Source organism: Cyprinus carpio, chromosome B24, assembly GCF_018340385.1.
Source record: "Cyprinus carpio isolate SPL01 chromosome B24, ASM1834038v1, whole genome shotgun sequence".
Classification (NCBI taxonomy): Eukaryota; Metazoa; Chordata; class Actinopteri; order Cypriniformes; family Cyprinidae; genus Cyprinus; species Cyprinus carpio.
Window position 1 is genome coordinate 2943596 of NC_056620.1, and position 27118 is coordinate 2970713.

Genomic DNA, 27118 nt, shown 5'->3' on the forward strand with positions numbered 1-27118 from the left:
AGTGATGTTGTGCTTCCATGCTAACACAGAGCTAAGGGCTTCCTCAGATGTCTTTTCAGTGCTAAAGAGGAATTTCAAGCTGAAGGTATTGCAACCTTAAGCTCCAAGTATCATAGCCCTTCCTTCAGGCAACCAATGTCCCGTCGCAATTTGGATACATGTGTGAAAGGCTTTTCGTCAGAAAGAACAAATCATCAACAATGACTAAAATCTCACTAACACAAGAAATCAGACTGGAGTTTGACAAACTGCTTTCGGGCAAACAGAACTTGTTTTCAGGCCAGATGGTAAGTCGACACTGCCTGTGTTTACATGGTGTACAGTAATTTGACAGTTGACATAATTTTAAAACAATACATCATTGTGTATTTCTTTTTTTTATTGCAAGGGTTGCTTATGCAATAAAACTATCCCAATTACCATTTATTGTACTGTGTGCATTATATCATGTTGTATCATGACTGTGGAGTTCCCCATCCACACTTAACTACAATATTTCTATTATGCAAATATAAGATTACTATTCATTAAAATATGACTGAATTGTCAGATCCAGTGGCATGCTGCACTCATAGGTACACAATTTCAGTCTGGTCTGTGATCAGATCCGATCCCATTCTCCCTTGCTTTCCTTTTATTTTCCTGTTTGCTCTCTATAATAGCAAAGTTAAAAGTTCATTGATTTAACTATGCTTAACACAACCTTAATTGGGTTAAGGTAACCAAATTCTTGTATTTCACACCATTTTACATGATCCACCAGTCTTATTTGGACTATGCTGACAGATTGTTGCAGTTCATGCAAACACAGCCTCTGTTTTCATTAATGCAGAGTAAATGTTTCATATTTCATGTGATAAATTTACCTCGACAGCCCCAACATGTTATCCCAGGGAATTACACATGCTAATAAAGCACAAAAACATCTGACAAAATTGAACAAAATGTTCCATTCCATTCAAAGGTGGACTTGAAGCTCTTCTTAAGGGAACAGAAGGGTAATGAACCATATAATTCTGTAAATAACTGCTACACAACATGTTTCTGAATCTTTGAAAGGGAAGCATGTAGGATCATGTGACTAGTAGGCCACAGTACGGACAGTCCGCTCAGATCTTTCCCCCCTCACAATTACTCTTTTATTAGCATGTAAACCAACTCTTTCTGTAGAAATGGGACAATGTTGCATTTAAAAATGCATTGTGTGGCAAGCCACAGCATGCGGTTTCAAACAAAGAACAATTGAAAACAAACAGTCAAACAAAATTACTTCACTCACGTCGTAATTGCTCGAGACATATTGTGTAATAGCCTAGACAAGAAGTCTTACCACCTGCTCAATGAGGACACCTAAGGCTTGTGATATCGATACCTCTGTGAACAAATCCGTATGTAACACTTGATGTTTGATGTTTTGATTTTGATGTCAGGTTGCATTTCTCTTCTTTTGCACAGATGACGGTTTGGATTGGGTCACACTGTGGCTTAATATCATCTCATGATATAAAATATTAAGGGGTCAGATTGCACATTTTGATGTTATATAATTATTTTCCCTGAGGTCTACTTAGAAATGTTAGTTATGTTTTTTCTGTAGCAAACACAATCATACTGTATTTCATTTTGAGATTTGAAACCTTTCTCTGACCTGTACAATTAAACTTTTTTTTTTTTTTTTCACTCCTGCACCTTTTAGAAAAGTCCTAACATGAATTGTTTCCACAGAATGGCAGATGACACACCGGTTTGGTAGCCTTTACCTTATTTTACTCTTGTAAGTTCTGGGTTATAGGAATAATAGCATTTATATCCAGTTTTCCTCTCATTACCTCACCAAGACTTGGCCAGCCAAGTTTCTGACCCCCAAAAAGACGTCTTATATATATATATATATATATATAAATGTGTACAATCATATTTTAATTCATGTGATTTATTTGTCTCTAGAAGTTCAGAACGGGTCGTATTTTCAACTTGGATTCAATAAATGCTCTTTTTGGACTGGAAGGGATGTTTTGTGGTCTGACATAGTTACAATATGTTTACCACATACATCATATTATCTCAAAAGTTCAAGATGTCATGAAAACGCCACTTGAAGCTTTCTATATGCCATTTTGAACAACTGGTTTGTCAGCAACAAGTCAAACACTGATGAAAATCACATTAAATCCAGAACTCGCTGACAAACAGTTGCGCTCACATACATTGCGCTGGATTCTGGCAAAGGCAGTTAGGTCTGTTTGAGAATGCAAATGCACCGCGAGCTGTGGAGGTGAGCTCAGGACAGGAGACTGACCCAGATACTGGGGAAAACTCTCTTTGAGGCAGATCTTTCTGGGAGGCACCCCTGGAGTTTCACCAACCGGCCACAGCTCAATGAATGTGCAGTTCACTGAAAAGAACAGATGACGGTGGACTCATGATGGTCCACTTTCACCTACACGAGGTGTAATGTAGGGCTGTCAATCAACTACGCTCGTAATTAATCTAAAAAATAAAACTGCTGTTTAAAGATTTTGAAACAGTCCACAGTTTGTAAAGGAATTTTTACTTTTATCCAGCAAGAGAATTAAATTGATCAAAAGTGATATTAAGGTGATATTAAAGACAATGTTATAAAAGTGTTTTCGAATAAACACTATTCTTTGGAACTTTCTAGTTTGCAAAGAATCCTGAAAAAAAAGAAAAAGAAAGAAAGAAAAATCAGGTTTCCACGAAAATAGAAAGCAGCATGACTATTTTCAACATTGATATGAATAAGAAATGTTTCTTGAGCATCAAAACAGCTTATCAAAATGATTTCGGAAGGATCATGTGACACTGAGGACTGGAGTAATGATGCTAAAAATTCAGCTTTGAATCACAGAAATAAATTACATTTTGAAATACATTAAAATTTAAATCAGTCCAAGTTCATGTAGTTGTATTTTCAAATAAATGCAGCCTTGATAAACATAAGAGAGAAGTCTATCATTGGCCTACAGTCCACAGGAATTCATTGTTTGTCAGTCTGAGTGCTGTTCACAGTTTAAAATATATATATATATATATATATATATATATATATATATATATATATATATATATATATATATATATATATATATATATATATATATGTGAAAGTCTTTGTCTATACTGTCACATTTTACTGTTTTTTTCCTCCAGTGTCTCACGCCATGAGCTTCATGTTGTGTGTATGTCTTTGTGTCATTTACCATTATTTTTCATATAATACAAATTTCACTTATTTGTCAGCCCAAGTTTTAAGCAATCATATTATAACTTATGTTATGATTTTGTACAGTGCCTATAAATAGTATGCACCTCTTTTGAAATGAAAAGTTTTTATTTTTTTTCTCTAGAGGATAATGATAATGATCAGCAAAACAATATTCTCTCAAGTCAAAGCTATTTTCTACATTCAAAATGAATTACAGTCCAACACAAAACATCTGTTTGCGTATCTGTTTACACACACTTTCCTCTTTCAAGTCAGCATATAGTAGATGCTCCTTTGGCAGCAGTTCCAGCCTCGGGTCTGTAGGTCTCTATCAGCATCGCACATCTGGCCACTGCAGTCCCCATTCATCTTTGCGGAACTGCTCCAACTCAGTCAGGTTGCATGGAGAGTGTGAGTTAACAGCCTTTTTCAAGTCCACCCACAAATTCTTGATTGGACTGAGATCTGACTTGGCCACTCAAGGATACTGACATTGTTTTTAAGCCAATCCTTGGGCTTGGGCTTTATACTTGGAGTCATTGTCTTGCTGGAAAACAAATTTTCGCCTAAGTCACAGGTGTCTTGCAGACTCCATCAGGTTTTCCTCCAATTGTTCTGCATTCACTTCATCCTTAATGGCCTGCAGGCATTCCCACGGCATGATGCTGCCACCACTAGGACTCAAAGTGGGAATAGTTTTTCTCTAACGATGCACAGTGTTTAACTTACGCCAAACATGGCATTTGCTTTGATGGCCAAAAAGCTCAACTGTGGTCTCATTGGATTATAAAAACCCTCTTCCAGATGGCTTCAGAATCCACCACATGCCTTCTGGAAAACTGTAGGCGAGATCTCATATGACAACAGAGGCTTTCTCTTTGCTGCTTTGCCATAAAGCTGTGACGGGTGAAGTGGGCAACACTGTTGCATGCTCATTTTCTCCAGTCATGTAACTGCTTCATTGGTGTCTTGGTGGCCTCCTCTGTCCTGTGTTTTTAGGTAGATTTACAGCTGGGAGCATACTCTTTCCATTTGTTAATTATTGATTTAACTGTACTCCAAGGGATATGGTGTAAGTTCTGCCATAACACTGACTCACCAGAAGTTGGACCTTCCAGATAGATGTGTATTTATACTACAATCAATTGAAACCTCTTGAGTACACACAAGTGAACTATTTATGTGACTTTTAATAGAAACTGGCTGCATAAGTGATGATGTTGGTGTGTGGGGGGGTGAATACTTATGAAATCAGTTATATTGGAATTGAACTTTATAATCACAAATATTTTGGATTATTTTGAGCTCTGCTTTCACTTTGGCATTTGACTTGATTTCTGTTCAAAAGCACTGAAAATGCTAAGTTAAAGGGATACTCCGACCCAAAAAGAAAATTTAGTCATTAAAGGGATAGTTCACCCAAAAATGAAAATTATGTCATTAATGACTCACCCTCATGTCGTTCCAAACCCGTGAGACCTCCGTTCATCTTCGGAACACATTAGAAGATATTTTAGATTTAGTCCGAGAGCTTTCTGTTCCTCCATTGAGAATGTATGTACGGTATACTGTCCACGTCCAGAAAGGTAATAAAAACATCTTCAAAGTAGTCCATGTGACATCAGAGGGTCCGTTAGAATTTTTTGAAGCATGGAAAATACATTTTGGTCCAAAAATATCAAAAACTACGACTTTATTCAGCATTGACTTCTCTCCCGGGTCTGTTATGAGCGTGTTCACAACACTGCAGTTTAGTGATATCCGGTTCGCGAACGAATCACTAGATGTAACCGGATCTTCTTGAACCAGTTCACCAAATCGAACTGAATCGTTTGAAACGGTTCGCGTCAACAATAAGCATTAATCCACAAATGACTTAAGCTGTTAACTTTTTTAATGTGGCTGACTTTAAGTCTGAGTTCAAATTTACCTATGTGGAGTGTTAATTCATTTACTCAAACAGTACACGGACTGAACTGCTGTGAAGACAGAACTGAAGATGAACACCGAGCCGAGCCAGATAACGAACGAAACATTGACTCGTTCTCGAGTCAAGAACCGTTCCTGTCGGACGCGTCCGGTTCGAGAACCGAGGAGCTGATGATACTGCGCATGCGTGATTCAGACTGACACACAGCGCGTCTGAACCGAACTGGTTCTTTTGGTGATTGATTCTGAACCGATTCTGTGCTAATGTTATGAGCGCGGGTAAACCGAAGGCTTGAATCAAGGGAAATCATCGCCAATGAAGTCATTACGTCGAGCGCAAAAGAACTGGTGAACCGTTTTTCGGCAACCGGTTTATTGAATCCAAACTGTCCGAAAGAACCGGTTCGCGGAAAACGAACAGAACTTCCCATCACTACCGGTGATCCGAAAACCGATGCAACCGGTTCTTGACTCGAGAACTAGTCAATGTTTCGTTCGTTATCTGGCTCGGTCAGCAGTTCAGTCAGTGTACTGTTTGAGTAAATGAATTACTCCGGAATATTGGTTTATTTGAACTCAGAGGGAGTGTCAGCCATGTTAAAAAAGTTAACAGCTTAAGTCATTTGTGGATTAATGCTTATTGTTGACGCGAACCGTTTCAAACGATTCAGTTCGATTTGGTGAACTGGTTCAAGAAGATCCGGTTACATCGAGTGATTCGTTCGCGAACCGGATATCACTAAACTGCAGTGTTGTGAACACGCTCATAACAGACCCGGGAGAGAAGTCAATGCTGAATAAAGTCGTAGTTTTTGATATTTTTGGACCAAAAATGTATTTTCGATGCTTCAAAAAATTCTAACGGACCCTATGATGTCACATGGACTACTTTGAAGATGTTTTTATTACCTTTCTGGACGTGGACAGTATACCGTACATACATTCTCAATGGAGGAACAGAAAGCTCTCAGACTAAATCTAAAATATCTTAAACTGTGTTCAGAAGATGAACGGAGGTCTCACGGGTTTGGAACGACATGAGGGTGAGTCATTAATGACATAATTTTCATTTTTGGGTGAACTATCCCTTTAATCCCTTACCCCCATGTCGCTCCAAACCCGTAAAAGCTTTGTCCGTCTTTGGAACACAATTTAAGATATTTTGGATGAAAACCTGGAGGCTTGTGACTGTCCCATTGACTGCCAAATAAATAACAGTGTCAAGGTCCAGAAAAGTATGAAAAGCATCATCAGAATAGTCCATCTGCCATCAGTGATTCAACCGTAACGTTACGAAGCGACGAGAATACTTTTTGTATGCAAAGAAAACAAAAATACGACAATTTGTCTCCTCTGTGTCTCTCCGCATCACGCAAGCAGCATACACCTTCTTTGTCAGCCGCGCTGCACAGATGCACTGTTTTCGTTCAAATCAAAGTGTAAATACACATAGAAAATGTATCCGTGTGGCGCAGCTGACACAGAATAACGTAAGCTGCCTGCATTCAGCTCATATTCAATAAATCTCTTTGGACCAAGTTTCTTCTTTCTTTCATTTAGTCCAAAACCACAAAATGTTTCTGTAACTCCATGAATTACATTAAAACATTCACACGCTGCCAAAACCAGAACTCCCTTAGGGTTCAAAACATATTTGAGAGTGACAGGCAGATTTTCATCTTAATAAATGTCATGTGGGCCAAGAATGAGCATTTGGTGTAAGGAAGCATTTTCTTTAATCCATGCTGTGATTAACTATGTTTTGACATGTTTTTCAATTGCGAAAGGCATGAATTTTGGATGACATGAATCTGGGATGACATTTTATCAATTTTCCAAACCAATATCCGAAATCATGTCAAATATCGGCCATGATTATCCAAAGAAATTAATGATATTATCATGCCACAAACTCATGCGTTTGGAATCTCAAACTCAAATTAAACTGTTAAATTGTAGGTCAAAATGCATCACTGCAAGCTCATTGAGTTTGATTGAGGATAATTCGCAAACAATGGCCACACAGTGAGCAGTGCTCAAGAGCTGGCCAGAGACTGACTGACAGACTGTTCTGAGACTGTTTTGGGGTGAATTTTGTTTAAAGGTATCAAATCAACTTCAAATCAACTTCATTCAGCAGAAAATTTTATTGGTAACCAGCATATTCTCCAAAATGGCGCTACAGTGATGCGGAGAGACAAAGAGGAGACTAATTGTTGAATAAGACTTTATTTTTGTTTTCTTCACGTAAAAAAAGTATTGTTGTCGCTTCATAATGTTGCGGTTGAACCACTGATGGCAGATGGGCTATTCTGACGATGTCTTTCATACTTTTCTGGTCCTTGACAGTGTAATTTAATTGGCAGTCAATGGGAAAGTCACAAGCCTCCCGATTTTCATCCAAAATATCTTAAATTGTGTTCCGAAGATGAATTAAGCTTTTACGGGTTTGGACGACATGGGGAAAGTGATTAATGACAAAACGTTAATTTTGGGGTGGAGTATCCCTTTAAGTACAGAAAATTTAGACTATAAACCAGCTTGGAACAGCACGGAAATTCACAGTAGGGTTTTTTTTTTTTTTAAGTGCAGTCCTCCATCAAAGTTAACAGTATTATTGAGTAAATAAATAAATAAATGTAAGAAAAATGCACATTTTGCCCAATCTATGATACAGTGGAGAACAAGCTTTTTGCTGCTTGTTCAATTTACTTCATTTAAATGAGCTTTATAACAATTGCGACAATTGCTTAACATTTTACCACAACTTAATTCCATTGTATTCAGTCCACTTAAAAATGGACATTGAAAAATTTATATTTTAAAGAGTTGTTTCATTCAGTGAACATATGTGCTAATGTCAGTGCAGTAATAAAAGAAAATGTCAAATTAAGAAAAAATAATTTTACACCTTTATAAATAAGTAAAATTTAAAATTATTATTCAGTTGCCTTTTTCTTTATTTAGTTAAGTGGATTGTACATAAATTCCATGTGTGAATGCAAAAACTCGCAAAGGAAAAATGGAGTAAAATTTACTTAAAGTACATCTGCAGTTAAGACTTGCCAGATGATGAATCCATTGTCTGAGATGCTTTAAAAACGTTGCATTTGTTCTACGCCCTTCAAAGCATATTTGTGGTTTATGAAATCTGTGTTAAGAAAAGCAAGGCTTTGTTTACAATATGATGCAACATCTCTTGAAATTTACCTTGAAATTGTTGGTCAGCTGTAAAAAGACTGTCATAACAAAAGCAACAAAAGACAGCAGTGCCACACCTCTTACAGCAAAGACCCTGCTTTAGTTTACGATCAGGTGGTTTCTGAGGTAGATCAAAAATGAAGCTCTTTTTAAACTCTGCCGCTGAGCAGACGCCAAACAAGAGGCACACGACACTCAAAGGATTGCACAGGTTTATGACTTTTATGCAAGCTGCCAAAGTCTGTAACAAATGCTGGTCTGATGAGACGTAATGAGTGGAGTCATACACACAGGATGGGTTCAAAAACAGAACACATTTTTAAAACTTATTTTAAAATAATAGGCAGCGCTCATGGTGTGAGATGCTGAAAAAAAATGTGCAATGGGTGCAAAGGTCAAAGATGACTGTCTAGTGCATGTTTAGAAATAAAATTAATTGAACAACAACAACAACAACAAAACAGCACAGTTGGACCTAAGATGATGTGCTTTGTAAACGGCCCCTTACCGGACTAGGCCTCTACATAGCAGGTGGCCATCAAAGCATGAAGGCAGATAACCAAATAAAATAATTAGAGCATGAACATACTGTCCTGAGAAGTCCAAGTTTAGGTAAATAGCCCTGTGAAGTTGTCTACTTTTGTCAACCAGTAACACAAAAATATGATTTATCAGTTTGGTATTCAGATCACTATATAATCTGAACAGAGTTTTATTTCCAATCCCACTTTATTATGTGATTTTGGAATCTGTTAGGGTTCCTACTTTACCAGGTATAGTCTTAGCCTAAGGCTACCCACGGTCTGTTCACTGACCATTTGATGGACACTGCACACAAAAATGGCAAAATGTGGCTGAAATCACTATTTTCAATCAGATTGGCTGGCAGCTATGCAAGTTCAGGGTGCACAGGTTTTATTAGTCAGGAAAAACAACAGGGATGGGCAAAACTAATAGTTGGTGGTTTGCCTGAATGACTAACCGGTTGTGTATAATTACACTGGTTTCATGTTTCCATGGGACATTAACAATTTTGCCATTTAAAACAATTTCTGCTCCAGCATTTTACACAAATGCAAATTGCAAATGATCAAAGATACGATTCTATTTACAACTGGCATTCATATAAACCAATGGTTGATAGTTAAAATCAGCCACTTAGCATTCTTCAGAAATGCTTGGTTTTGATCCTCATCTAAGAAAAGTGTACATATATTGCGACTTTTATTTTGGATGTTCTGCCCAATGAGAGGACGATGGACTTTGACTAGACAGGGAAATTGGACTGAGTCACTCGTAACCGTCTTTGCCGTGTTCCCACGGGAGGCGGCTGGAACACGTGACAAGCTTTTAAGTGCTTGGAGCTCGTGTAAGATTCATCCGTTAGACCACAAACATTTGGGACAGGGAAAGCATGGAGCAGTGTACAGACAAGGACAAGAAAAAAAAAAAAAAGATAGACGTACAAAATTCAGAAGACTTATAAACACTCTAAATTCTGGGTTCCAAACTTAGCTAGAATTATCACTCCCCTTTTATTTTTAAGAGTAAAATAATATATTTAGCTTAAAAGTTTTGCGTTAGAAAGTTTGTTCATAATTTTATGATGTGACTCAACACTAGCATCTGGTTTACTTCAGTTTTACACTAAGTGGGACCTGTAATACGTTTTCCACAGTATGGCTTTGTCACAATGTATCAATATGATTACAGCTTTAGCAGCTAACATCTTTATATTTTAGTGAAGAGCACATTTTCAGTCTGGGAAAAAAAAAGTAAAAAATGACCCTACAGTATAAGAAACCCACAGATCATACATTTGTCAAACCCAAATAGTCAATAAATCTCTTTAGACCGAGTTTCTTCTTTCTTTCATTTAGTTCAAAACCACAAAATGTTTCTGTAACTCCATGAATTACATTAAAACATTCGCACGATGCCAAAACCAAAACTCCCTATAGGGTTCAAAACATATTTGAGAGTGACAGGCAGATTTTCATCTTAATAAATGTCATGTGGGCCAAGAATGAGCATTTGGTGTAAGCAAGCATTTTCTTTAATCCATGCTGTGATTAACTATGTTTTGACATGTTTTTCAATTACAAAAGGCATAATTTTTGGATGACATGAATCTGGGATGACATTTTATCGATTTTCCAAACCAATATCCGAAATCATGTCAAATATCGGCCATGATTTTTTATCCAAAGAAATGAATGATATTATCATGCCACAAACTCATGCGCTTGGAATCTCAAACTCAAATTAAACTGTTAAATTGTAGGTCAAAATGCATCACTGCAAGCTCATTGAGTTTGATTGAGGATAATTCGCAAACAATGGCCAGACAGTGAGCAGTGCTCAAGAGCTGGCCAGAGACTGACTGACAGACTGTTCTGAGACTGTTTTGGGGTGAACTTTTCCTTTTTGTTTAAAGGTGTCAAATCAACAGCAGATGATCTTGAAAAATGAGCTCTTCAAAAAAGATAAAGCTGTAAAGATCTTTACCTCACAAAAAAGCACGCTGTCTGTACAGTGTATGAATAAAAGCCACCTAAATAAATAAATGGCTCATATCGGACAAGAGCTAGTATCCAGAGCAAAGAGGACCTCTATAGACAGAAAAGCAGATTACACCTGCAGCACATTAGAGTAGAAAAATATCATCCTTTTACAACTTAATACTGAAACAAAATAAGTATAAACAGTAGACACCATGAACCACACCAAAGGAACGAGTAACAACTTTAAACAACATAGACAAGCTAAGCTTGTTCTAAAACCTGAAATGTCACTAATGGTGTACCACCCTACATAGACAGCCAGACATAAATTAAGACCAACTGCCAGAGCAACTCTCTGATCTCATATAAAAGCAGTGTAAAGTTTACAAAATACATCAGCTGCAGACCTTTGAGAGCTGCATTCATGAGACAAAATCAGACAATTCCCCTCAAAACAATCCTGTTGTTTTGATACCTGAAAAAGATCAGTGAGGGGGAAAAAAGACAAAAAGAGGAGTTAAAAAAGGTTTCAAAGAAGTTTGTTGACAAATGCAAATGTTTCCCATGTGCCTTGTGAAGCAACTGTGAAAACAACAAGCGTAAAGTAATGACCAGTAAAGGTCATTCTGGGACAGTTCCCATGAACAACCAAACACTCTCCTTTCTGAACACAGATGGCTTCGCATAAGAACAATTATGTGATTTATCATGTGTGATAATTGCTTATCATAGCCAACATCTTGACCTCATGTTCTTACTAATTAGCAATACTCTGTACTAGAGCATTCAGTGTCTCAGTCTGAACTTTAAAAAAAAAAGTCAACTTCTTCAGAGGCCAGTGGTATAACAATGCATCAGATACTGTAAGTGCAAAGACCTGTTCAAACTAGGACAAAATTTCTGTGCGATAAACATTTTATTTTGAATGAAATACATTTGTTCTAATCTCTTTTCCATCGCACTGTGAATAAAGCTGGCCAACCAATAAGACTCATGCTTTTGGTCATGTGCCCAAGGTTTTATGCTACTTTAAACTATGACTTAGTTGTGCTCACAGACAGACTACTTTTTATAAACCACAGTGACTAGCAGAGGAATAATCTGGAATTGTCTCTTGTTTCTCTGTACACTCGTATTATTGTTATTTGATATACACATAAGTAATACAAAAATCTGAACAGCAGTCCAAAATATGTAAATACTGTTTGACTTCTATGACAAACAGGTGTCAGAACAGAAAGTTGTGCAGTGGTTTGTGTACCAGGGTAACTGGGATATTTCTGCTTTACTGTAAGCACCACCTACTGTCAGAAATGAAAGCCTGCATTTTATTTTATTCAGCCCGTCTGCAGTTTTTATGCATGGGTCTTGAACAGACAAATTGCATGTTAAACACGGACTGAATTTTCTTGCAAAAAATGCATGATGTAAATGGACCTTCACAATCCTATTTATTACCATACTCTAGTTTCATATGGTTGAGCAAGTAACTTTTTTTTTTTTTTTTTTATATATATATATATAAATTTTTCAGTAACAGCGCAATCGCAGAGTGGCATGCAATGCAAGTGTTGCTGTATGAACTTCGTACGACAAATGTATTTTTATTATAGAGGTCTGTTTGTTTATGTGTGGATGTGGCCATAGTCTGAGTCAAACATTACTTGCCTACATGACGCACATGTTCTTTGTAGTTGAATTCTGTATTTATGTAAAAATGTATTACAGACTTTGAAGAATGCCAGAGGACTACTGAGCAAATAACCTATTTCAAAGGAGTGGGGAAACAGCTGTTGAAAATAACTGCAGCCCTTAACTCAATATGTACCAGAAAGAGAAATTCTCAAATTTTGGACTTTTAAAATTCTGCCAATACATTAGCTTGAAGTATCAAATACCTCTTCTGATGCCACAACATTTGGATCACAGAAAAGTTGATAAGATTCCACCCTAGGGGTGTTTGACTTATTTCTCTCATGTGAAGATCTCATGATGTTGTATTCGAGGTGAAAATATTGGACTCACACTTTGCAGCCTTATGAACGCCCTTCATTTGTTACAGATGGTTTGAGCTCCAAATAAGCAGATGAACACGGACATCTGAGAGGATTCTGTGCCAGCAAAGAGTCTCATGACTGACCAAATTCTCATTCGGGAGTTCATTAAGCTCGGGCCACTGCTCCAGGGTCGGTATACTATGTTTTTGAAGGCCATTTCTCTCCTCTGCTCCTCACCTCTAGGGGTCTCATACAGGGTAGGTAACAGGAAGGTCACTCCATAAATCAGCTTCCCTTCTCTGTCCGTCCCTTCATCCACATCTTAAGTACAGGAAGAGCTGCTCTATCTTCCCTTCCCATTGACTCAGCCCTGCCCACACATCCCTGGTTTATGAGAAGGTGTTTAAAAGAGAAACCAATGTGCACTATAGAATTCATTTCAGATCATCAGACATGACATTACGGGTTTTTGGAAGTCAGTCTGAAACCAGCAACCATAGGATATGTCTCGTAAAAAAAAAAAAAAAAAAAAAAACGCGGCCTGAGAAGTTCAATGACTGACTGGGCAGCTGCTTTAGGTTACGGATGCAGCCAGGAGGATGATCATCAGTTGAATGTCTCCACCTGCAGCTCATCATATGAAGACGTGCACAGCTGCGCTGGTCCACACCATCATCCAGGACCATTAAAGGAAGACCCTCCTTTTCTGGAAGGTCTGGCCGAGAGGAAGTTGAGGTGATGGCTTGAGGACAAGTACAGATTCAGAGCAAAGCATCCATGACCGCTGGAGGCGTATCAAAAGGGGCATATCAAAAAGCCTTCGAGCACATGTGTAGTGACATTTATGGAACCGTGTAGACATACAAAGTTTACTTTCAGAGCACGGTTTCCTCATTCCTCACCCTCAGATGATGGCAGGAAGTTTGGGGGCCCTTTGGACTTATAAATGTCCTCCCACAAGTCAAAGGCATAAATTATTCCGTATCACAATGCATCAGGAGATGCGTTTACATCATCTCTGAAACTCGGATTATTCATTTTGATATTCAGCCTTGTGAAACGTACCTTGCTGAGCAGTCCATGATCAGACACTTGATTGTTGATTTAATTTTCTTTTTATGTCAGAAATCAATAATCAAGTTGCACTTGGCACTATAAAGAGAAATTTAGCTCAATGCACAGCATTCAACAAATATCTAAATGAATGAGGAGAAGTGTCACAATCACAGAAATTACTATCCAGACAGATTAGATTCTCTGAGCCTTAAAAACACTAGGTGATTTGTACCCTAGTTTTTACTGAAATTGTGCAAGAAGATATACAAGTTTGATTCTGAGAAGATTACAATCACAAAATACAGTACATCTGCAAAGCACAAATTTATCTGATCTTCTCCAGTTCGGTCCAAATAGAGAGAGGAGAAATGGGAATGTGATGCAATATGGGCCTGCACCTTGGTTTCCCAAACGAGCACCACAGCTTGATGTGCTTGTGTGAGCATGTGTGCTAAACCCTAGACCAGAGGTCCCCAACCATCGGGTCGCAACCCAGTATCATGCCGTGGAAAGTTGCTACTGGGTCGCAAGAACTCCCTGGGAAAAATGCTTATAGATATGACTCTTGTTATTTATTTCACGTTAATGATTGTTCTCATTATTCTATATTTTTGTTGAATTTAATTGCTATGGAGTATAATTTCATGTAAATGAAATGTTCAATTAATGAAAGATTGCACCTCATAAGTGAATGATTTGAAAGGCTGTATACAGACATCAGACATCATCTATATACAGCATACAAATAGCACTCTATGGGACTCAAATGCAAAAAAGAAAACAGAACAATGCAATACTCAAATTATTAAAGCATTTTGAGTAAAACAGACAGTTTTATATTTTATTTTTAAACTACTACTAAAGTACTATAGTTATTTTCAGTATTGAGTGGAAAATAATTTGCATCAATATTGCTATTCTGTCCAATATGATGAACTGATCATTATGGGCATGTTAAGGCCATAACAAATACATGGTAGATATTAAAACAGTACACCATTTTATTTAATCAAACAAACAAACAAACAAACAAACAAACATAAATAATTGAATAAATATTTATATAAAATAATATTTTATAAAAACTTATTTGGTTATTTAGTTAATGGTTATTTGCTGAAGATTAAATCTACAATTGCTAAACTTTTTTATTTGACCATGCAATTATCCAATAAGTGATGTTTAAATCACTTATTGGATAATCAAGCTCTAATATAAGCCAATAACCAATATGATAATGTATACAATATTATAGCATTGCTTGACCTAAAGATATCTATCTTGATTAGGATAAAGATTAGGATGACGATTAGAATGCAGGGAACTGGTACAATGGTTAGTGTAGTAAAGAAATAGTTGACCCATTTCATTCCAAACCTGCAAAAAAAAAAAAAACATATCTTTGTGGGTTTCCCAAATATTTAACTCTATGATGTTTGGTCACAAGACAAGGGCCAGTGATGCTTGATGTTATTGATGTCTAACTTGCAACACAATTTTTTGAAAGCTGAATAATGACTTCTTCAGCGAGAAAATAATGACTGCAGTTTTAGTTTGTTCATTACACAAAGGGTCTGAAATTAACACTTGCTAAGCACCAAATATGAGGAAAAATCTTCATTGGCGAGTGTGTGAAACAGTGTTACTATCCGGTTAGTCGTTAACTTCTAATAATGCCAGGGAACACAATGTGGTTTTCAAAATGCTAATCACAACAGGTTCCCTGGCATTGTTAAAATTCATTAAAAATTTATTGGACAACTTGCTAGTGACGCTCTCACATAATCGCCAAATTATTTTGAAATACTTTACATTCTATATTATTATAATGATGATAATTTGATTAAATAATGATAGTAATAATAGCCTTACATGTGTTTAACCAATTTGTTCTACCTGTCTTTTAACAAAATAATGCAGTTTAATGGCCAGTAAAAATATTTTTCAGTACATTTTCTGAAGTTCCTGGCTGCTGGCGATGTAGCAAAATGTTAGTTTAGGCCCTGCGTGGAATGCAGCACTGCTGTCCGGAAAAAAGCTGCGTTCACACCTTTTTGTTCCACAGACAAAAAAACATTTATGGGCTTGAAATGCCAATTTTTCCTTTAAACTATAAAATAGTTGTGCGTGTGGTACCAGACACTGGGTAAAAGGTCAGTGTAGCTGTAAGTCAAGCAATCTGGCCACCCCCGTCGAAGTGATTCAGTCATATGAATCATCACACTGATTTTCATTTATGAGATTCTCTCTGATCCTCATTTGGAAGCGCATTCGTTCGGAAACACAATTCGCTGCTTAGTTTAACATTTTTGCTAGTACACTAATGCAGGCCAGATGTCCACTTGTACAATACACTCTTAGTGAAGCTCATTCCACTCAACAGCTGTTTAGTTTAATTGACTATGACCACCGGGTGGATCTCATTGCACTGTTCATGTGAAAAATGCACCACAATCACGCTCTCTCCTTTCATTCACTCCACTCCTGGGGAGCTTAATCCCAAAGAAATCAAGCAAACAGTCCACTGGCCGGTCAGAGAATACGGTACAGTGACTCCGAGAGGACGGGGTGGAGAGCGGCGCTTGCTGTCGGGGATCACAGCGCCTGACAGGACTTAACGCTCAGCCAGCTCAAACTCAGAATACACCACGGTCCATTCGAGATGCTAGAACTTCCTCCAAGACGTGCGAATGAAGGATTATGGGGAAGAATTTGACACAATATTATGTATACCAATGTACCGCCAAGGATGAAAAGAAAGTTGAGATCACGAAGCCTGCGATTGTGCGAACTGAAATATTTGCAAAGAAAATAAATGATCACGTCTTGTTTGACTGACTTCGGCAGATTTGCAATTACTTCGATTTATAGTTAGACGTACATATCAGCGGAATTTGTAAATCAACTGGGTTTTTTTTTATCCAACAGATGGTTACTCTGTACAAAAATATCAACGATGGGTGGACTTTGGATGGAGGCCATGGGAAAATCAGAGGCTTGGGAATTCACGTTGTAATTTACACCAGCTCTTTCCCTGACGATCACACAACAGCTCCAATAATTTCTGTTACCCCTGTTTATTCTTGCTAGCCGAACTGTCCAAGAGAAATAACATCAACCATAAAACAACATCTCATGGAAGTATCATCTAGACTAAGATCCAGACATTTACTGACTGCAACACAAAGGAAACTGTCTGTCCTCCTTTGTCACTGCAGAAAGTCTGAGGTTATCCAAGCTGATGACAAAACCAGTCCTTTAAATAGGTTACAAATCAAAGTAGGAGAGAGTTCAGTAACTAACCTTTAAACTAGCAAACTGCAAACAAATTTTACCATTTTACTATTCAGAAAGCATTCAAGAATTCAGAGGAAATGAGAAGTAAATAAATATATATATTTTTTTTTAAATAAATCCAATTTTTACAAGTTGTCATTATAACGTATTTATTTATTTCATATATAAGTTTTTGTCTCAAGGTCTGCATTTAAAGTCACACCAGAGGTGTTCAGCTGGGTTTCTGCAGACCAGTCAAGTTCTTCCACACTGACTCAATCAATCATTTCTTTTTGAACCTTGCCTTATATACAGAGACTTTGTCATGTTAAAATCGAAAAGTGTCCTGTCCAAACCATTGCTATAAAATTAGAAGCACACAGTTCCCTAGAATATCATTATATGCTTAAACACTAAGATTTGCACATAGTCAAACCTGTTCATCAGAAGGGGTGTCCCAATACTTTTGGCAATATAGTGTGTACATACACACACACAGTATATGTCGTTAAAACTAAAGTGTGTGTATACTGTATGTTGTTGAAAATCGTTGACATCCTCCATGCAAAATAATATACAGTACTGTGCAAAAGTCTTAGGCCATTAGTATTTTCACCAACAACAAAAAAATGGTTTTAAACAAGTTATTTTTATATTTTGCTTTAGTGTGTCAGTAGGAGATAACAGATTACTTTTCCAAATATTCCTTTTGCCATTGATTGTAATAATACAGTGAAATTTTTGTATACACAAGGAGTCTGACAACAACCAGTGCTCCACCCAGAGATCTGATCTAATCATCATCCAGTCTGTCTGGGATTACATGAAGAAACAGGAAAAACTGAGACAGACTAAATCCAGAGGAACTGTGGCAACGTCTTCAAGATGCTACAAGAAACCTTCCTGTAAAGCTACCTGGAAAACTAGCACAAGTGCACCTAGGACAAAAGCTGTTTTAAATGCAAAGTGTGGTCGCACCAAATGTTGCTTTGATTTAGTTAATTGATAAATAAGATCTATTTATGACATTATTTTTGAAAGCACCCTCACTTTACAGCATTTTTACACAAGTGCCTAAAACTTTTCACAGTGCTGTAGCTTTGGAGGTGGGTTTCTTTGAGACGTTGCCACAGTTCCTCTGGATTTAGTCTGTCTCAGTTTTTCCTGTTTCTTCATGTAATCCCAGACAGACTGGATGATGATGAGATCAGATCTCTGGGTGGAGCACTGGTGAAAATACTAATGTCCTAAGAGTTTTGCACAGTACTGTACCTACAAACAAACAAAGACAAAAACTGGCTTTACCCCACTCTCCTCCTCCATGAACTGCTGAAGTCAATCAGCTTGTCTTTTCCGAATACCTCCACAACATAATTCCACACTCAACCGAATGAGTCAGTTACACAAATGTTAAGGTCTTTTGAGGTTACTCAAAATTTCCAATTGTTTTCCTCCCACCAGAAAACAGCAGTGAACTGTTTCTGCACTCATTCATTGTAAATACCAGCTCCAAGAGGAGCAAAACAGTTTGTAAGGAATGAAGTTCATCATGTGGACTAGGATCCAAGCAGCGTGTGTCGAACTATCTAGTTACAGTACACGGGTCCGTCATTTTCACAAGGGCCCTAGGCCATAACAATGAGGAACATCCTTGAGTCTTCAGCCAAGAAAGAACAACTGGAGTCGGCTTTCAGAATAACCTCCATTACTCAAACATTACAGTGATAGAGACTATGCAAACCTTCTCACATGACTGGACCAATTACTGCAGCTACGGCATTCATTCCTGCAGCAGCGCTCCCTGCAACATCTGTTTAAGCTCCACTGCTTGGCTCTTCGCTCATTTGGGTGCATTTGAAGGTCCACGGGGCCCGGAAACATCCCTGTACTTGTAAACATTCAGTGGAAAACTCTGCTGTGAGACAACACCGAGGTCGGTAATTATCTGTTATTGTGTGCAGCTGGTTTACGCCAACATTTCCACGTCCACTCGAAAATCACGGAGCGATGTATTTCAGGAAAACTAAAGGTCACACTTCATTTTTTGTCAGCAAATAATGTCGTCATTTAGGCATTGCATTTATTTCCATTCATAAAATTCATAAAGTGTTTGTGGCTTCCTGGCAGCTTTCACAAATACACTTTGTTGTCCCATGACAATTTAAGTAACAGAGACACAAATCACAAGTTTTTTGTTCAAAAATGACATTATCCAACATATAACATATCAGATATAAAATGAATCTAACAGGAAAACTAGCTACTTTTAAACAACACATCTCCTTAAAATAGTGATTCGGCCTGTTCCACATCACAAGTCTTAACCGATCATACAACATCTCATAATTTTGACATTATTGGCTGAATTAGTTTAGTTTAGATTATATTTTTTCTGGTTAAAAATTCTGATTTAAAAATACATTTTTAAAACAAACAAACTAAAAATTATAAATAACACCGGGTTTGTTGTGATTGTTAGGGATGCAAGATGTTGTGCTTATATATCAATATGACTTATAATAACTACTATGATGATGATTATTATTACTATATAAAAATATTAAAGAAAATAAGAAATATTACTATTTTAATTACACTTTTAGTATTTAGAAATAAATTTATCTTTATAATAAGTTGAATATAATAATAAATTATCATATGGAAAACTGTAGGTTGCAGTCCCAATCGTGTTAAATTAAATTACATTTATTAATTTTATTTTAATAAATAAGAAATACAATATTTAGTGTCTAATGACAAAGTTCTGAGTGATATCTTAATTCAGGCAATATGTGTATTCCTGTTACTTTCTGTCTATTTAATAATGATATTTATGCATTTGCATTGCTACAAAAAAGCTAATCACAATAATCAGTGCATTTAGACTAAAATTGCATTTAAATTTTCACCAAACTTTGGGCCAAAATTTCAAACCTAGTAGAAAATATTACTATAACTTAATATAACTTAACATCTTGTATAATACTTCATTTGACCTAGTGAGGTTTGCGATTTTCTGCAGGTTTTTCAATAAACGTTCAGTGAATAAATAATTGTTTTAAGATACATTTTGTACCCTTTTAGTGGAAAGTGCCTGATAAGCATTATATCTTAGCATGGTTAAGATGAATGATACAGAACTTGAAACTATTTAACATGGTTTAGCAGTCATGTAGTTCTCCAAGTATTGAACAAAAAAAGGGTAGACCAAAGATTTAGACCAGAGATTTAAAAATGATATCTTGACTTCATAAGTCACAACAAGCTGGAGATCAGGGTGGTGTGGATTTCACTCTGAGCCCTCCGCGGATTGTTGGAACAAACTCAGGTTTAGACTCACTATGCAGTTCAAACGAAATTCAGATAAACAGGGTTTCATTCACACATGCACACACTCAAACACAACAATAACATTCAGTTATTCAGTTCGGCTTGGAAGCTCAAAAAAGGAAGAGACTCGTATCCAGAAATTCTTCTCCTTCCTTTTTTTTCATCCGTGTGAATATTCAGCATTCAACCATGCTCACATCTGGGAGCCATTTTATCCAAATCCGACATCTGTGCCTGGCACCTGATACGACAGGAACAATGCTCTGGAAATATCCAATATTAATATTAATATTTCACCAGACCTAGTCCAGGTGTGTGGCTCGGCAGTGAAACGGGTGATAACCTGAACATTTTTGCTACATTCAGACAGCAACCGGGGACCAAGATTGACCGCCAGTAGCTCCAGACCAAAACATAACCCGACTGTCATGGATGTGATTCTTGAAAATTAAGTATGAGCAACATGATACTGTGCACATGGGGAGCATTGAGGAATAACTTGATGAACGTCAAGCAAACGTCACTGGAAAACTGGAAACGGGGCCAGTAAATAAAACTGACGACGGAAACTCCACAGACAGTCTGAGACGCCTAACAACACTCCCGCTATTCGCTTTTTCCAACATTCAATGGGCTAAAAATTATGCTTTAGTAATTTTACTAACCCAATCACGCTTCAAAAGACCAACAGAAGATGAAAACGAGAGGCTTAACCAGAAGTTCTCATCCGTGCATGCCAGGATAATTTCTTCAATACTCAAAAACCGACTTCAAATCCCATTTGGAAGATTCCATTGATGTGGAACATTGTTTATTTGTGTATCACAATCAAGTGAGAACTTTATAAGAAGGGCTGTGAGCACTTAAATGTTAACGAATGTTTCAATTACATTCAAATAGAGCCATCATCTAGTCTCAGCTTCAGGCGTCACGTCCACAGACCGCTGGCTGAAAGTCTGGTGCATACATTGGCACACAAAATGGGAAACGCTTCTGGAAGTCATCACCTGATTGGTTGAATTTTACAGGACTTTCGGGAGAAGTGCTTGTCAAGTTGCTTGACACCAAACTCCCTCATGGAAGAAGAATACGATCATGTTTACAGCTGTGACAATGAGCGCTCATCAGGATCAACTAAACACTGGATTTTCAAAAGTATGTAAAGTTCACGGTGTAGACTAATGACGAGTGAAGACAACGTTCTTGACTGAATGGATTACTGGTTGCACAACATAAGATTTACAATTTAAAGTGTCCCTATTATGGGTAATTAAAGGTTCACATTTTGGTTTTGGGAATCCTCAACAACAGGCTGACATGCATGCAAAGTAAAAAAACACTTTCATTGTCTTATAATATGCATTTATTTTTCCCTTATTTTGCTCAATGACTCCCAAACAGCTTGAAAGATCAAAGACAATTTTTAATATAACTCTGACTGGATTCGTCTGAAAGAAAAAAGCCATATACACCTAGGATGCCTTGGGGGTGAGTAAAATGCAACCTAATTTTCATTTTTTGGTGAACTAACCCTTGTGCGACCTTTTGGACATTTTTGTCCTTTTCGGTTTTATTTTTTTGATAATTTTGACAACTGCATAAATTTTGGCACAGGTATGTATTTTTATGGGAATTTTACTATTTTACTTCCATTTCCTTTAATAAATCTGTTTTGCACTTGGTACACAAAATTGTTCCTCTCAGGACCTTAAGGATAAAAGTGTCCCCATTGAAATTTTCTTACAAAAAAACGCATCGATTCGCTACAGGAGGCCTTTGTTCAACATGGATTCGTCTGAAAGAAGAAAGTCATATACACCTAGGATGCCTTGTGGGTGAGTAAAACACAGCCTAATTTTCATTTTTGGGTGAACTAACCCTTTAACTAAAAATTTGTGTAACCATCGCTTTCAGAGAAATGGATCAAATTTTTTTGAGATCAATGCTTTCATAAATCAAAAACACCTGCCAACAGGCTATGAAAATCACAATAGATAAAAATATATTATTATTAATAATAATAATAATACAGTATTTTCTTTTCTATGTTTTAGTCCAGATTAAAATGCAAAAATGTATAAGTATAAAGAAATGTTGGAAAAATTATTAAGTATTCTAAATTGTTTGATAAACACCAAAGCAAATCCAAAAATGGTTGTTTGAAAACTCTACTACTGAATTGTGTACTGGGGTAACCATTATAACCCCTGTATTTCTGCTGTTTTATAAGCGCCACCTACTGTCAGAGATTGAACTTTGATTTAGATTAAGAACTTTGATTTTTTTGATTGAACTTTGTTTAGACCAATGCGAAAACCAGACCGGATTTTCACGCAGCAAACACGCAGTGGTTGATGGAAAAGCGGCTAATACATGTTCTAAAACAATTTTAGAACTTTTATTTTGAAGTGTCAACGATAACAGCGCACCACACTGAAACTGTTGTTACATTGATACAGCGTCTTCAAAGCGTTCGCAAATGCCAAATTAAACCACTATTTCAACATCTTTTCGCAAATCAATTCCTATTTTGCCTCTTCTCTGCACCACTGATAGTGCTGCCTCTTCATTTTCAAACATTAACACACTGACACAAGCACACTTATAATAATATAAGTTATTATTACCAGGCATTACTGCTGAATCCCTGGCATGGGGCCCCCTGGTGGTCACAGGGGCTCTATGCAACCACTTATACCACTTAGGTAGAGCCAGCCAGCACTGCCCCTAAACACAGCACTTAACAAAACGAACGCCGACTGGTTGCTTTACATGTCAGTCAGATGGCCTGCTGGGCCGATGAAAGCTGTGATGGAGTCCAGACCTTCTGCTGTCAGTGTGAAGGTCTGGCTATGCAAGACCAATCCCCACTAGGCCTTTTAGAGGTTTCCAATAGTTCCTAGAAAGAAAATTTGAATGATGTTCAAATGCAAAACGAGGACACTTGGTAACTTTTCTAACTTCAGAAAAGGTAGATGACAAGAAAACAGGAAAAGTTGAAGTTATGCTTCATGAAGAAGAAAGAACATTGAATTATAATGTTTCAACAGGCTAAAGTTATGGATGAAGGTCATCCGAAAAACGGCTGATTTATAGACCGGGTTTGGTTTCCATCTCTGGTCAGAAGTGAAGATAAACCCCACTGATTTTCAAGCACTAGATCAGTTAATTAGGCCACATGACCTTGTGCTTCCTATGGAAGCGCAACACAAATTTCATTGACCGCCCTACCCATATTCCATCTGCTTTCCTCATTTGTCTTGTCATACCACCCCTCCTCGTCCACTAAGTCTTAATATCACCCACTCTATCTTGCTCTAATACTAACCTCCCCGTCCATATCCTCTCCATCTGGTTTTCTGTCCTGTACAGCTGCTGTCCCTTCTCCTGAATCATCTCCTTAGTTCACTCTTCACGTCTGTCGGCTAATTTCCTCCATGCCCTTGCAGCTACTGCTGATTTCTCCAGTGAACGCTGGATGTTTTTGGTTTTCGCCGTTCGGTCAAAAGGAGCAATGACTAACAGATTTGTGTTGTCCTCTGACAGATATGATCTCCAGATGGAATCATCAGCTTCAGCTGTCAAAAGTTCACCAGGACGTGATCGTGCCGGGCGTTTCTCACACGATATGGACGTGAGATGTGCTGTATGTCTCCTGATGGACGTCCAGACACAAGACAAAATTCATAGAGATGCGCTGACCAGTTTTAAAAAACTGAATGCTGAGACTATTTTAGGATTAAATAACCCAATTTCATGAAAATGAATCCATTATACCATTTTATTACATTATTGTTGTAATATTATTGTAGATTATTATGATACGATTGATTAATTAAATAGATGGCTTGCAACTAAAAGTTTCAAATCCCACAAGAGTGGAAAATTATTCCAATTTAGCCGTTAAACAAGGTACATAACTTCATGTTACTCCAGGGGGAATGACCCTGGTATACTGCAATAGCATCTGCTGAATAGTAGAGAACTATACTCACAATGATTGACAACCTAAATGGTGCAATAACTGCAAATGTCAAAACAGAAGACATAAATTGTGTATAAGATGTTTAGAAAATTTTTGTTAAATGTGGTAAGGTCAGTGGTAATTTTGACAAAAAAAGGCAAGAAAAAAAGGGTGTGTCTTCAATAACATGCACTTTTTTCCTTTCCCGTTTTGTTATATGAATACTTATATTTTTGTATCATGCCATAATTTATTTTTTACTTTTTTTTTTTATTAATGTGTAGTATTTTTAATATTTTTTGTCTGTTTTTTTTTGAAAATCTACGTGTAATTTTATGTGATTTTTAAAAAAAATTCTTAAACAAATGACTAATTTCCACCACAAACATCAATTTTACACCAATAAAGTCATTTAAAGTTAGTGAAAGACATGAAATATGAGTTGTAATTTTGTCAAATTATGCAAAAATGGTGAAGACATTAATTTTGTATATTTAGGATTATTTATTATTTTCTAAAATTTATTTATTAAGTTTTCTAAAAATTGAAAAATGCAGAAAGTTTCAAGTGAAGGGTAGATTTAGGGTTAAAGTAAGTGGATAGAAAATAGAATTTGTACAGTATAAAAACCATTAATTCTATGGAATGAACCCATATAACACGGAAACCCGATTTGTGTGTGTGTGTGTGTGTGTGTGTGTGTGTGTGTGTGTTTGTGTGTGTGTGTGTATTAGCTAAATAAAGGAGTTGGCCTTTTTATTCCGAAAATGTTTCAAAATGTCATTTGCCTCAAACACAATCCATGATTGGAGATGTGGTAAAAAATGACACTGTGTGAATGATCATGACGTTTTGGATGAAATGATAAAAACTTTTTTCAAGTGCATTGTTAGCTGAAAAATTAAACTAATGAGTTTATGAGGGGTGTTTTCTGAAAAAGTTTCTAAAAGTTTAAAAGTGCCTAAGAAATACCCAATTATATAACCAGACAACATGCCATAATTCAATACATTTGAGAATTTCTATGTATCATAAAACAGATAATGATGTGGTGTGGTTACAGTCGTAATCTGTCAGTTTGTGTTGAGAGAAATATGTTCTTGCAGATATTTTTCTATATTTAACACATGGTATACATGTTCTCTTGTTGTTCTCTGGCAGATGCCAAAACATTAAACTGGCGTCCATTATGTAACTATGAATGACTAATATGTTTTCAAATTCTTTGAGTAAAAGTGGTAGTGAAAGGCTAAATATAGCCAACCGCATAGGGAAAATTAAACATTGATAGCCTCACAAGAGGTTCAATGAGTGTTTCGAATCAACACGGACAAAAACAATAGCTGCTAATTTTGATCATATGATGTGGTAGAGTGAGAGCCTCGGTGCGCTGATGCGATCTTTAATTGCATGCACTCTCTGTACCAACATGTGGTAGGAATTAAACATTAGTGTGTGTGACGGGAACTTCAGCATCTTTGGTGTACAAAATCGGGTTCAAATTGCAGCAGTGTTAAATTCCTTGCTCTAGGGGCCTGTACATATGATAGTGTTTCACTTTTCACTTTATTAGCTACTGATGTTGATCAAAGAAAAGATGTTGACTTGTTTTTAAGCAATCTCGGCAATAACAGTGGACACTTATTTTTTGGGGTCATTCAATAGGTTCTACTAGACTTATTATTTTATGGTGTAACTCTGTATGTGCAGACTCCCAGGGGAGGAACTAAGTAGCCAAGTAGCAATGCTACTAACTTACCTACTGTGCATGTTTCAGTGGCCTGACAATAGTAAAGCTGTTCAAAATATCACCTTTCCACTAAAAAACTACTTTTTCCCAAGAACTAGCATTTGTGTGACAAAACGCTTTACGCAAATAAAAGATTATGACTTGAAATATTGCTTTCTATTACATCTATTTAAGAAAAGTTGGATTATTTTGTGTCAATAAGTTCAAACAACTTATGTAAATTATGTATTAGGACAAAACAGACAATAAATGGCGTTTTGGCGCTCTTTGATGTAACGCAACAGATCGCCGTATAATGCCTCAGTTCTGACGGCAGCATGAAGCACGAGGGAGCATTCATCTCTTCCTCTTTATTACTAGTTTTAACATGAAATAAACATGAATGAACATCTCATGCCACACGTAATCACTCAGTTAGTGTTTCAACCATGGAAAGACCTCAATAAAACAGCTTGCAAACAAAATGCCACGTAGCATTTGATTTACTTCAGGCAAGTCATCAGTGTCTACAGCTCATTATTTCCTAGAGAAATGAAGTCTAGTGAAGAACATTTTGTGAAATATTAGACTATACTTCATTTGATTTACTTTACCTGTCAGTGACTAGTAACTATTAGTCTTAATTATTTAATGTATGTTTAAATAAATATTTTATGAAACACGTTATGACTGTAAATTATTATATTTCAACAACAAATAGAAACTGTATCATTTATAAGTTAATTTAAAAACAATTTATGTTTGCATACAATTTTTTAAATTTGAGTGTTGGTTATTATAATTAAAAATAAATAGTAACAATTTAAGTTTGGGCTCTGTTGTTAATTGTAACTTTATAGTAATGTAAAAGGGCTTCCTATAGTTTAGAGCAGAAGCTGAGGTAGA

General features: G+C 36.7%; 1 protein-coding gene across 5 annotated transcripts in view; it reads right to left on the bottom strand.

The window, feature by feature from the left end:
• The window catches only part of sugct (succinyl-CoA:glutarate-CoA transferase), a 114167-nt gene that overhangs the window by 42848 nt on the left and 44201 nt on the right, over nucleotides 1–27118 (bottom strand). Inside the window, exon 13 of one of the 5 annotated variants that reach the window (XM_042751645.1) lies at nucleotides 22901–23418. The exons of the other annotated variants lie outside the window; for them this stretch is intronic. Within the exon in view, the coding sequence (XP_042607579.1) occupies nucleotides 23353–23418 (66 nt within the window). The 3' untranslated portion in view covers nucleotides 22901–23352. Of the gene's footprint in view, nucleotides 1–22900; nucleotides 23419–27118 lie in introns of those variants that run through there. 5 annotated transcript variants of the gene reach the window in all.